Raw genomic sequence first — 14,545 nt, 5'->3', positions numbered from 1 at the left:
ACTCTAGGTTTTAAGTCCCTCATTTCATCAGTTGCTGATTGCTCATTTGGAAACATTTTAGTCTCAGATCACGCCCTGGTGTGTTTAGAGATGTTGCCACATACGGAGATGTAAAAAGGGGTACAAACCAAAACTATTGGTTTGATGTTGGATTCCAATAGAATGGCCCCTGAAGGTCTTTTCTGAGCGCTGAACCAAAAACACTTATTAGTTTGCACTTTATCATCTGACTCCAATTTTATATTAATCTGACTCCAATTTAAGTTGAACCTCTAATTTAGATTTAAGATCTAATTGATTTCTGATCATTCTTTTAGTGTAATCTTTTTAAGTTATTGATTTTTCTGAATCGTCCTAACTTTCATTATCCTTTCATTCAGGTCCCGATTGTCGCTCAGAGTCATATGCCGGCCAATTAATTACATAGATCTCACGGACACAAAATTATAGTCCCGTTTATAATCAGCGGTTGCTAATATCATCTGGTTCGGCCACCTACTACTTGCTCATAACCAGATGATAGTTTTATGTAGTCACGTTTCATACAACTTCCTAAGACGGTGATAAGCAGTGACTGGTAGTCTTATGTGGTTTTCTCCTATTCATAAGCTCCAGTATTGATCATTATCCTGGACATAAGTTTGCGATAACAAAAGGCGTCCCTCGAATCTACCGGTGATGAATGATTTTGAAGGAATATAGAATAAATCATAAAGTAACAATTTATTTGCCAGGTAGGATTTAAAACGTAGGTTACAAAATCAATCAAAGCCAATTTCACACATGATCAGAATAAACAAACATTGCTAAAAATAAAAGACAAGTCAAAGAAACATACCTGGCAATGGAAAACTACACACAGTAATTGTGTGGGATATCTGACTACAGACTCCCCCAGCTCCTTACCAACCCTCCTTAAATATCCAGACAGAAAGCATTGTGTACCAAATGGTATTATCCTTTGAACAGTGAGAATTTGGGGGTGGATGGGTTCTTGGCTTCCTGGGTTTTAACCTTATTAACATACAGGAGATCATTTAAATTGTTGGTGAAGGAGGGGGATAGACCTCTAGAATTATGCAGTATTTGGCAAAGACCTTATAACTTTGTCACCATTAGTGTTACCAACATGGGAAAGAGACCATTATACCCGTCGCACAGGGATGTCTTAAATTATATCAAACACATACAGTTGCATTCTTTGTTTTCATGGTATTTGTTAAATTTTTACATATGTCTTTGTATTGGTCCTGAGCTGTTGAAGGGGAGAAGGGGGAGAGAGAGAAGAGGGAGCAGCAAGGTGATTTGCAATTTATCACACTGTGGTGATATTCAGGTGAAGATTTCAGCTTTGTAAAACAATGCAAAGGCGATTTGCAATTTATCACACATATTCAGGAATAGATTTAAGCTTTTGTGAGAGAGTTCTATGACGAGTTCTATGACGTTGGTTCTCGCAGAGTTCTTTGACTTTTACTGTAAATGGTGCCTTTTGGGTGTAGACATCCTGGTGCCAGCCTTACAGAGAAAAGGAAATCATATAGTTGGTGCTTTAATGTATCCCTTTTGCAAACTCCCAAATTCCAACAAATGTTAAAGACTGAAATCAGTGTCTATATGTAGACCAACTAGTCCTCAGTATCCTCTGCGGGATTGGCTTGGGAGGCACTTAAGGTGGTTCTTAGGGGCTGGATCATACAGTATGCCACATTCACCAAAAAATCAAAATCACAAGAACTCGTGGAATTGGAAGGGAATATTAAAAGTGCCGAGGCAGGGGGCCTGGGTAGCTCAGCAAGTATTGACGCTGACTACCACCCCTGGAGTTACGAGTTCGAATCCAGGGCGTAATGAATGACTCCAGCCAGGTCTCCTAAGCAACCAAATTGGCCCGGTTGCTAGGGAGGGTAGAGTCACATGGGGTAACCTCCTCGTGGTCACGATTAAGGGTTCTCACTCTCAATGGGGTGCGTGGTAAGTTGTGCGTGGATGCTGTGGAGAATAGCATGAAGCCTCCACACGTGCTACGTCTCCACGGTAACGCGCTCAACAAGCCACACGATAAGATGCGCGGATTGATGCAGAAGCAACTGAGATTCATCCTCCGCCACCCGGATTGAGGCACTACGTCACCATGAGGACCTAGTGCACATTGGGAATTGGACATTCCAAATTGGGAGAAAAGGGGATAAAAAAGAAAAAAGAAAAAAAAAAAACAGGACTTCTTTCGATTTTTACATATTAGGAACTATGTATATTATGAAAAATACCTCACTGATTAATGATTTAAGAATTTCCCCTATAGAAAAGCTGCTATTTCAGACACCTGGGAAAAAGTTAGTGAGTCTATTTTACAGGGTTCATAATGCAATGCCTATGGGAATCACGACATTAAAGGTCAGGGATGTGTGGGAGAGGGAGCTGTCACCATAAGTGATGATGAATGGGACAAAATTTGGATGTATACAAAATCTATTTCAGTGTGTAATTGCACCAAAGGTATACAATTTAAAATTATACATAGGATGCACATCTCTCCAAACTGCAGACATGCGTTTAATGGCTCCTTCTCACCTCTATGCCTTAAGTGTAATACACAGATTGGTAACCTTACTTGCTGTCTTTGGTCATGTCATAAGATGCAAATATATTGGGCTTAGATAGTTTTGGAAATTAGCATTATTTTAGAGAAAAAGCTTGATCTGAATCCTTTGTTTCTGATTCTGGGGCTTCCAGACAGTGCTATAATTTCATCAAGGGAAAAAAGACTGTATAATATACTCACTTTTGCTGCTAGAAAGAACATTTAATTGAGATGGATCAATGATAAGACTCCAACCATATTGGGCTGGCACAGGATTTTGATGGAGCTAATGCCACTTGAATACATAACTTGGGTACTCAATGGTCAGCCAGATCAGTTTTATAGCATTTGGAAGCCCTATAACAATACCCTGGGGACCAGTCTCTCAACTATTTTGTGGAAGGGTATCCCTACATAAATAGACCCCAAGCGGGTACATAATGTGCAGAACATCTTGTCTAACTTATTGTATTGTAAGTGTTTACCTTGATGGACTAATGAAAGGGAGTTAACTGTGACTGTTACCGAGCTGTTTATGTTATGTTGTTTTGTATTTTGTTAAAACTGGACAACTCAATAAATATATATAAAAAAAATAAAAATAAAAAAAAGCCAAGAAGTGGTATAACCAGGGATTGTATAAGATGTTATATTTATTTAAAGCATACAGAGCTCCACGGATAATATTTTAAGGATCTAGATACATTATCTTTTGATACATGATCCTGCATTTATTTGAGTCTTTGTTCTTTTTTTTTTTTTTTAGCAGTTATTGAAATAGACTTCAAGTCAGCATGAAACGGCAATCGCAACCCATTGTACTTCCATAATGTGACATATTTACGAGTAAATATTTTTTATGAGAATTTTACAATAATTTTTACATGCATATTTTAAGAGAGAATGTAGGGCAGGATTTAATTGTATCCATCAGGAATTGATTGGATCAAGAAACACATTCAATGTTTGAATGTCTACTTCTATGCAGTATACCAAAATCAGTACATCAATGGAGTAGTATGTCCGACTCCTCAGCATTCATAAAACAGTAGGGGATTAATACTGTATCCGGTGAGATTCGGAAGTGCACATCCAATGGACAATTTACTCTCCCGTAATCCCACGTGAGCTGCGGAGACATCATATTCAAAACACTGCAGTAAAACAAACGTCAGAGAACAGCAAGTCTAGTGGCTCTATTACAACTGTAAGTGTTATATTTACCAAGAAGATCGTTCCTTGTAGTTAAATTGTATTTGTTTATCAACACCATAGTAGATTATTTTTGCGGTTGTTGTTACATTATATAATCGAGTCACAGGACAATGCCCATGTTCCTGGATGAAGTATGTTTGGGTATGTATTCATACCACGCACCTGCATACCTAAATAATGTACTATATTAACCCTTTAAACTCTGAGGGTGTTTGTAAAGAACAAAAGTAACAGTCAGTATCTGGTGTGGCCACCAGCTGCATTAAGTACTGCAGTGCATCTCCTCCTCATGGACTGCACCAGATTTGCTAGTTCTTGCTGTGAGATGTTACCCCACTCTTCCGCCAAGGCACTTGCAAGTTCCCGGACATTTCTTGGGGGAATGGCCCTAGCCCTCATCCTTCGATCTAACAGGTCCCATTGTTGAGATCCGGGCTCTTCGCTGGCTATGGCAGAACACTGACATTCCTGTCTTGCAGGAAATCACGCACAGAACGAGCAGTATGGCTGGTGGCATTGTCAAGCTGGAGGGTCATGTCAGGATGAGCCTGCAGGAAGGGTACCACATGAGGGAGGAGGATGTTTTCCCTGTAACGTACAGTGTTGAGATTGCCTGCAATGACAACAAGCTCAGTCCGATGATGCTGTGACACACCGCCCCAGACCATGATGGACCCTCCACCTCCAAATCGATCCCGCTCCAGATTACAGGCCTTGTGTAATGCTCATTCCTTCGACGATAAATGCAAGTCCGACCATCACCCCTGGTGAGACAAAACCGCGACTCGTCAGTGAAGAGCACTTTTTGCCAGTCCTGTCTGGTCCAGCGAAGGTGGGTTTGTGCCCATAGGCGATGTTGTTGCCGGTGATGTCTGGTAAGGACCTGCCTTACAACAGGCCTACAAGCCCTCAGTCTAGCCTCTCTCAGCCTATTGTGGACAGTAAGAGCACTGATGGAGGGATTGTGCGTTCCTGGTGTAACTCAAGCAGTTGTTGTTGCCATCCTGTACCTGTCCCACAGGTGTGATATTCGGATGTACCGATCCTGTGCAGGTGTTGTTACACGTGGTCTGCCACTGCGAGGACTATCAGCTGTCCTTCCTGTCTCCCTGTAGCGCTGTCTTAGGCATCTCACAGTATGGACATTGCAATTTATTGCCCTGGCCACATCTGCAGTCCTCATGCCTCCATGCAGCATGCATAAGGCACGTTCATGCAGATGAGCAGGGACCCTGGGTCTTTTGGTGTTTTTCAGAGTCAGTAGAAAGGTCTTTTTAGTGTACAAAGTTTTTATAACTGTGACCTTAATTGCCTACTGTCTGTATGCTGTTAGTGTCTTAATGACCATTCCACAGGTGCATGTTCATTCATTGTTTATGGTTCATTGAACAAGCATGGGAAACATTGTTTAAACCCTTTACAATAAAGATCTGTAAAGTTATTTGGATTTTTACTAAATTATCTTTAAAATACAGTGTCCTGAAAAAGGGACGTTTCTTTTTTTGCTGAGTTTATATCTCTGGGTGTAAATAAGGTGGCTCTGAAAAATTGCTTTTGTTTTGTTCCCAATCATGTCAAATGTAACTGAGTAAAATTTTGTGTTGATTCAACAAAACAATCAAAATTTATAGCATTACAAAAATAATTTATTCAAGTGTACAAAAACATCTCCAAGCCTCTCCAAACAAATAAAACATAATAATTGTACATAAGAACTAATTACACATGCAAACACAACAACTAAAGGTTTGCATAGCATGCAGACATGATTTTAGTAATAAGATTTTACAGAATGAGTTTCATTCTGTGCCATTTTAGTCATCGAGTCTATGTGATGTATTTGGTGCCATCTCCTGGTGGCTATATGTAAAAGTCACCAATCACATGTCTCTCTGCCTAAATATGGATGATTTTTGCACTGATCTGAACCCAATCTGATTGGTTTAGCATTACATGATGCTGCATTATTTCCAATTACGTCATCTGATCCAGGAAAGCTAACGTGTTTGTAGCCAGATAGCAAGATGCCAGATGCTGTGTGCACATTGTGTTTCTTGTCAATTATCTAATGATCTATGCATCCGATTACCTTGTGTGTGTGGGCTTGTTTGAAAGATAATTACCTCTTAATAATTAATTAAGTAATGGTATGTGATATTTCATGTTCTGTTTATTTTTCATGAAGTTATAAGCAAAAACGTGGCACATAAGCAACACTTGTTCACATAAAATGTAAATGTCAAAGACATGTAATTTGCTATTACTCGCTATATTTTTGTCTGTGAGTAAAACAAAACGGCTATCTACCGTTATATTCTACTCTTTGAGAGCTTTCCAACAACATATGACACATGGCTATTTGATGAGTTTGATGTTTTTACAATAATATGTACAGTGCAAAAGTTTTCATAAATTATCAAAACGGAACACTTCTGATTTGTCTGCAAATTTTAAAGCACTTATTCAGTTTTGGTCATAATGCCTACATTCAGTGTGAAGTACAGCTTCTAAGCTTTCAAACGATACCTATTTTGTGTTGTTCAAGACTGTAGTTATTAATAGTTTGACAATATATATTTTTTTTTCTTGCGGGCCCATCCGAGATTAAAGGGATAGTGGCTGAAAAAGTAAGTTCCTCATCAAATGCTGTACACTCTGACAGTATGCCAATTCGGGTGCAGCTATGGTCTTTATATGGCAGGTGGTTGGAGGGGTTGAAAAATAAGAGGACTTGGTGACAATTATAATGAGGAGTAGTTTTTTTCTTTGGAATAATATGCACAAATTAATCGTACACAATAAAACCAGGAACATGTATTAAGAAAAAAATAATTCAATTTCATGTTGTCTTTAAAAACCCATTTGTTTTACTGTAAAATCCATTTAAAAACCTATTTAAAAACCCATTTGTTTCTGTGCTTTGCAGGTCTTGAGGTGGGCCCACAGCCACAGGGAGTTTTGAGGAGTAATGTGTTTGAGTCCATGAGGACAATACTGAAGCATGCACTTGACTTCCTTGAGATCTTCAATAGTGGTGAGGTCATTGGAGGTTAATCGGAGATTAAAGCACGCCTTCTACACCAGAACCTGGAATGTGTTCCTATAACAGGATTCAAAAGTCAACAGGGATGAGATTATTTCCCTTTTTATTATAATATAAACCAACAGTAATCATGTGCAATGATGACATGAAACCATAATGGTGTGTTTTCCATGTTTTTCCAACACATTGAGAAACTAATTAAATGAAAATAACACATTTGAATAATGTATTCTCATATCAAGCTGGATATTCATTTATAGGTGATTCATGTTTACATAACTCCAGAGTGCACGTAGCTTTTTCTTCTTAGCCCTGTGGCCATCTACTTCTCTACCATGAAAGCGTGTGGCATTTAAAGTTACGCTCTTGGGTCATTGAGTCAGCATACACTGATTTAAATATAAACTTACTGACATGGTATTTTAGCCAGTTTAAAATAAGAGTTCTTTTGGAATTTGAAGAAGAAAAAAAAGGATGTCACATGTACTCCCCCTGACATAAATACATGTTTCTTTGTCTCACATTTAGCATGTTTCAGAAGCAAAGAGCTGGACAAGTACTGCTAGTTCCTCTTCTTTTTACTAAGTTTTGTGACTTGAATACTTGTTGGTGTTTGAAAAGGTTCCATTCCATTAGTAGCTTGCTGGGTTTTGTAGTATCACGTTGTGTGGTGGGGCTGTTGTGGGCATTGTGGATGAATGTCTCATTGTGAGCGCTTAAACTAATGTTTTACCATGTTAGGACCACAAACAAAACAAGAGATCTGACATTATGAAAACCATTGATTATGGATTGACTGATGCTGGAGCCATCTGATATCAACACAAGCTAACATCAATGATCTATACTCTTTGACAGAAAAATTAAAATCCTAATAACTGATGCTACCCTTATTTGGAATATAAACAAAATAAGTAATGAATCAAGATATGATTCCCATAAATCAAATTATGCTAGATTAAATGGTTTTGAACAGTTTATGGTATGCATTATGTTTTGATAATGGAATATTTTTTCCATTTCATAATTTGACATAAAATGGTTTTAATAACAAGAAAAAAAGAAAAGATGATGTAAAAAGGGAACAATCTGGGAAATGTTGCCATATGACAGCTACAATGGAAGTGGTCAAAAAACTAGTTTATCTTAAAAAGCATAGATTTCTCCCCTAATTAAATTCATGTGTTTTTTGTTTTTTGTTTTTTTATTTTTATGAATTGATACATTTATATGCTTTAAACTCCTCAAAACACAAATTGTTTATCATTTTAGTATTATGGATTAAGGATTTTAGTTCAGTTCAATTTACATTTACTTTTATTCATTTGGCAGATGCTTTTATCCAAAGCGACTTACAAAAGAGGAAAACATAAGCAAATCATCTTAAGGAGACAGTGGTACGAAAAGTGCCGTATTACAAAGTTTCACTAGCATCAGAATAGCATTCAAAACAGATTAAAGTGCAACAAGGAATTTGTTTATTTATTTATTTATTTATTGTGTCTGGTTAAGTGCTCATGGAAAAGATGTGTTTTTAGCCGTTTTTTGAAGACAGAAATTGTGTCAGCTTCACAGATCATTCCACCAACGTGGTATGATGAAGCCAAAAGTCTGGGAAAGTGTTTTGGTGCCTCTTTGTGTTGGTACAACAAGGCGACGTTCCTTAGCTGACTGCAGGCTTCTAGTGGGCGCGTAGCTCTGCAGAAATTATTTTGGGTATGCTGGAGCAGACCCAGTGACTGTATTGTATGCCAGCATCAGAGTCTTGAACTTGATTCGTGCATCAACCGGCAGCCAGTGAAGAGAGACAAGGAGTGGTGTAACATGCGCTCTCTTTGGTTTATTAAAGACCAGACATGCTGCTGCATTCTGGATCATTTGGAGGGGTCTAGTTGCACATGCAGGGAGGCCTGCAATGAGAGCATTACAGTAGTCCATTCTAGTTATGACAAGTGACTGGACAAGCAGTTGTGTGGCATGTTCAGAGAGGAAGGGTCATATCTTTCTGATATTGTAGAGTGTAAATCTACATGATCTTGCGGTCTTTGAGATGTGGTCTGTGAAATTAATTTTGTTATCGATGGATACCCCTAGATTTCTGACCGTTTTGGAAGGCGTTACTGTAGTTGCACCCAGTGATATTGTGTTCAACAGCAGGGTTGGCTGGAAAGACAAGGAGTTCAGTCTTGGCTGGGTTAAGTTGCAGGTGGTGTTCCTTCATCCAGGCCGAGATGTCTGCCAGGCAGGCTGAAATTCGAGCAGTCACTGTGGTGTCGTTGGGCTGGAAAGACAAGTAGAGTTGTATGTCATTAGTGTAGCAATGGTAAGAGAAACCATGTGCCAGAATGATGGGTCCCAGTGATGTTGTGTATATAGAGAAGAGAAGTGGCCCAAGCACTGAGCCCTGAGGTACCCCAGTAAGTAGCTGATGTGACTTGGACACCTCACCTCTCCAGGCTACCTTGAAGGACCAACCTGAGAGATAGGAATTAAACCAGTCAAGCACAGTTCCTGTGATGCCCAATGAAGAGAGGGTGGAGAGTAAGATCTGATGATTTACTGTGTCGAAGGCTTCAGAAAGGTCCAGTAGAATCAGGACGGATGATCTGGATTCAGCTTTCGCCTGTCTCAGCGACTCAGTGACAGACAGGTTCAATCTCAATGTTAGAGCCAATTTTGCAATCTTTTTCTAGCCCTTTATATAATGTTCATTTTATCTGAACATATGAAACATAAATTATAATTGCATAATGCTTAACTACAATTATATTGCTGTTAATACTTACAAATAAATAAATAACTTCAATAATATAGTTGATGCCACTATCAAATTTCCAACAAGGAATGAATTACTGCAATTCCACTGTGATACAGAGTTACCATAAAACAACGTTCATATGTACAATTTTATAAATCTCTGTTTTTTACAAAGTTGATCTGTGAACAACTACATCTATTTAACTTAAGGAAGAAATGGGGCCTGGGTAGCTCAGTGGTAAAATACACTGGCTACCACCCCTGGAGTTCGCTAGTTCACTAGTTCGAATCCCAGGGCGTGCTGAGTGACTCCAGCCAGGTCTCCTAAGCAACCAAATTGGCCCGGTTGCTAGGGAGGGTAGAGTCACATGGGGTAACCTCCTTGTGGTCACTATAATGTGGTTTGTTCTCGGTTGGGCACATGGTGAATTGTGAATATATGTTATATATATATATATATATATATATATATATTATATAACATAATAATAAACTTCTAGACTGAATCACATGTGGGCCAATGACAAATGAGGAAATCAGAGATGATAAAATAAGTATGTTTTTACATATTTAAGTATGTGACAAGTTCTTGGAAATATAATCTTTGCATTTATGTTGGTTTTGTGCTTATGACCTTTTAAACATTATATCACTTTCAACAAAAAAGTACAAATTGATTTGACTTTTGAAACCATCAGAATAAACAATTATTTTCAAAAATGATAACTTTGATACCAATATTTGTTTACCCTAACAAAATAGGTTTGAAAACTTTACAATAAGTTTCCATTAGTTAACATGAACTAACAATGAACAGGGTTGGGAGGGTTTCTTTTGAAATGTATTGCACTACAGATTACAGAATACATGCTGTAAAATGTAATTTGTAACATATTCTGTTAGATTACTCAAGGTCAGTAACGTATTCTAAATACTTTGGATTACTTCTTCAGCACTGGTAGATTTTTTCACTTGTTTTGATTATAAAACTCTGTCAGTAAAGTAAGACAAAATACACATGTTAAAAATACATTCTCTGAAAAAAAAGCATAAATATATTGTGCAGTGTTGTTTCTAAAACAAGATCAAGCCATTTTTTAAAAAAAAATTTTTTTTAATATTTTTACAGAAAAACAATACAAATATTCTCAAAAATAATAAGATTTGTCCTAATATAAAAGGTCTTATTAGAGAAAAAAAAAAATTACAATCTAACATGGATTTTCTTGATAGAAAAACTATGATTGTGCCTGGTAACAGGTGCATGTAAAATGGCTAGAAATAGCATTTTAGCTTAACATAAAGCTAAATTTTCACATGACAATTTACACAAGGTTTATTTCTATTTCTTCTGCTCCAAACTTACTTCAAACGTACTTCTCTGTCTGCTCGTATGAATGTAACACATCATAAGAAAGTGTTTCACCGCTGGTCAAATGCACTTTGGATCGCATCATTTATATGTATAAATGTTTTCCATCTGAAAGGACTAAATATTAAATGAAACAAATGACAATAAAATGCAAAGTAATCTCTTCAGTAATCAAAATACTTTATGAATGTAACTGTATTCCAATTACCAATGATTTAAATTGTAACTGTAGTGGAATACAGTTACTTTTGTATTTTAAATACGTAATCCCGTTACATGTAATCCATTACTCCTCAACCTTGACAATTAACTATACTTTTACTGCATTTATTAATCTTAGTTAATGTTAAATTCAACATATACGTCAGAGCTGAAGCCTAGCGAGCTGCGCTCATGACGTGGTGCTGATGCATCACGGGTGACCCGAGTATGAGTCCCAGCTCGTGAGGTCCTTTCCTGATTCCATTCCCACTCTTCTCCCCTGTCATTCCCTGTCTCCTCTCCACTAACTCTGTCATTAAAAAGCCTACAAAAGGCCAAAAAATAAAATAAAAAATTCAACATAAATTTTTTTTATCAAATGTTGTATATGGTTAACATAAGTTAATGCACTACAAACTAATGTTGTTAACTAAATATTAATAATAAATATTTTTTTTTAATTCACTGCTTATTCTTTTTTTTTTTTTTTTTTTTTTTTTAAGAAATAGTACTCTTCTGCTTATCTTTTTTCAAGAATTTCAGCTTTTCATTAAGACTTTTTCTTTTTACATTCTCTGGACATCACCAAGACATATTTTACCCCACATAAATATCCAAATTAATTATTATTCAGAAATTGAAAAAATGTTAATCATAGAAAATGTGTATTTAAGTAATTTTGGGATTAATTGCATTTTTGAATAATTTATATATATATATATATATATATACACACTACCGGTCAAAAGTTTTGAAACACTTACTTGTTCTTTATTATAATTTTTTTTCACATTTTAGAATAATAGTAAAGTCATCAAAACTATGGAATAACATAAATGGAATTATGGGAATTATGTTGTGACTAAACAAAATCCAAAATAAATCAAAACTGTGTTATATTTTAGCATCTTCAAAGTAGTCACCCTTTGCCTAGAATTTGCAGACATGTACTCTTGACATTTTCTCAAACAACTTCTTGAGGTATCACCCTGGGATGCTTTTTAAACAGTGCTGAAGGAGTTCCCATCTATGTTGGGCACTTAGTGGCTGCTTTTCTTTATTATTTGGTCCAAGTCATCCATTTCAAATACTTTCTTTTTTTCTTTTTTTATTTTAGTTTTATAATTAAATAAATTAATATCGTGGCACAATTATATTTTGTCTACAAAACTAATTTCAAACATTTAAGCATACGCCTTCAGATCAAAAGATTTTTAAGATCATGAGAAACATTTCAGTCAAGTGTTTCAAAACTTTTGACCGGTAGTGTGTATATATATATATCACACACACACACATCCCTTGATTGATCCATGGGCTGCATCTTTTGGTTTGTGTGTTGTAGGTGTTGAGTTTCCTCCATGTACAGTGGAAGTTTTCAGAGCCCATGAAAGAATGGACTACCCCAGAGACACCAATGGCAACATCACAGCTATGGTGCATCCTCATCTACAGGTAATCCAGTGGGGCCAGTTTAGAAAATACAGCAAAAGAGAAATGTTTGTTTGTTTTGAAAGTCCTCAAGTACAAAAGTTGCACTTTATGAGAGGAACAGAAAGAAAAGGGAAGAGGGAGAGGAAAATGCACAGTAGAAAATGTGTCTTATGACTCACCTGTTCGGTGTGGCTGTTTTGATTTCCAGGCTTCACTTGTTTTCCACAGTAATGTTCCTGTTCTTCTCTCTCTTTCTCTCTGTAGGACTGTGACTGGGAGCCTTTGAACCGGGGTGACCCTATGTTCCTAACTTTTGATGGGAGAACAATCCTTTACGAAGGTGCCAGCACTGTGTACCCCACATTTATTAATGAGGCTGCCTATTACGAGAAACAGCAGGCGTTCATGACCACCTGTAGGGAAATACTAGCTGCTAATGCTATCAGGAAAACAGTTAAAGTTAAAAGTTAATTACACATATTTTTTCTTTAAAGTTGCTCCCAATGGCAGGCTAGCGCCTTGCATGGCAGCTCTGCTGTCATTGGTGTGTGAGTGAATGGGTAAATGAGACAGTGTAAAGCGCTTTGGAGAACCGCTATGGTTAAAAAAAAAAGGCGCTATATAATTGCAGACCATTTACCATTCAAAAATGTCCTATGACTCCCACAAAGTACTATTAAATGCAAATTCTTGTTTTTCACTTGTATTGTGAATACAATATATGAAAACATGACAATTTCAACATTTCAAGACAAAAAAAAAAACAAAACAAAAAAAAAACTATTTGTTTTTAAGATTTGTATTTTCATTTTTTTTTAACTAACTAAAAACTGATTTGTTGATTTGTACTGAAATATGTTTGATAATATCAAGATAATATCTCTGTAATGAAGAATTTTGTAATTCTTCATGTAATGAAAAATACACATCTCAGGAACAGTCTTTACTGCCCTCTAGCCTGTGATTCAACACACTGCTGACTCAAATACTGACCTGAAAAACGCCTTAAAAACAAAGGAACATCTCAGCACTGTTTATATGTCATTCGTCACGAAAAATGACTCATCCGTCTGAACTCCCTGTATTTTGTGCTGTTTGTGATGCAAAAGTCATTTGTAGTTTAGACGTTTTAAACAATAGGAACGGATTTTATCCTTATTTCAGTGGCGCAACTCATATTTGCCTTAATAGAACAGTCTGAAAATGACAGTAACATATAGTAGGAAAATACAGGAATACACAGTAAGAATTGCTTAAACAATGTTTATCAATAGTCATGTGTATACTGAATTACATGCTGCCGACTTTACAGATTGCTGTATGTTTTTAAAAGCTCAGCAGGCACTGAAAGATTTTGTCTGACAGAATTATGATCTTATTTGTGAGAAAATTTATGATGTTTCCATTGTGGTTTTGTATTGTGATGTATTTGACTTGTGTAAACTATTGAAAGGCCAATTAGAGTGTATTATATTTTGTAATAGTGTGATTTTTAACAAAATAACACATTTATCTATGCAATGAATAATGTATTCATTTTATGTGGACAGACGTTCTTTATTTATTTAAAATTGAATTCAAGAAGTGTCTAGATTATTTTTTAAATTAATGTAACTATTCTAGCCAGCTGTCAAAACACTGTGTTATGTGATGTTCTGAAGGTCCAGTTGGTGTTGAGTATTGACTGATGAAGTTCAGTGTTGTCAAAATGTGGAAAATAATGTATCCTAATGTAATGGAATAGGCATTGTCACAGTGTATTTGTATTACATTAAGTCCTTATAGTCTTTATTTGACTTGGAGTAAATCATTTCATTCATATAAAACCAGGATATATCTCTGTTATGTCTCTTTAGAAAATATAATAATAAAATTTTTATCTTTAAATAAAAAGTGCAAAGTATATTTAATAAACAGATCCTGTACTGTATGTACTGGA

At 36.4% G+C, this 14,545-nt stretch overlaps 1 protein-coding gene across 2 annotated transcripts in view; it reads left to right on the top strand.

Annotated features, from left to right (window-relative positions):
* aspa (aspartoacylase) overlaps nt 1-14,545 on the top strand; it is a 32,267-nt gene extending 17,722 nt beyond the window's left edge. For both annotated transcript variants that reach the window (XM_051664481.1, XM_051664472.1), the window contains 3 exons: nt 6,726-6,833; nt 12,518-12,627; nt 12,871-14,545. In XM_051664481.1, coding sequence (XP_051520441.1) covers nt 6,726-6,833; nt 12,518-12,627; nt 12,871-13,077 — 425 coding nt within the window. In that variant the 3' untranslated portion in view covers nt 13,078-14,545. The remainder of the gene's footprint in view (nt 1-6,725; nt 6,834-12,517; nt 12,628-12,870) is intronic.

Source organism: Myxocyprinus asiaticus, chromosome 3 (assembly GCF_019703515.2).
Source record: "Myxocyprinus asiaticus isolate MX2 ecotype Aquarium Trade chromosome 3, UBuf_Myxa_2, whole genome shotgun sequence".
Taxonomy (NCBI): domain Eukaryota; kingdom Metazoa; phylum Chordata; class Actinopteri; order Cypriniformes; family Catostomidae; genus Myxocyprinus; species Myxocyprinus asiaticus.
This window is presented reverse-complemented; position numbering and strand designations above follow the sequence as displayed.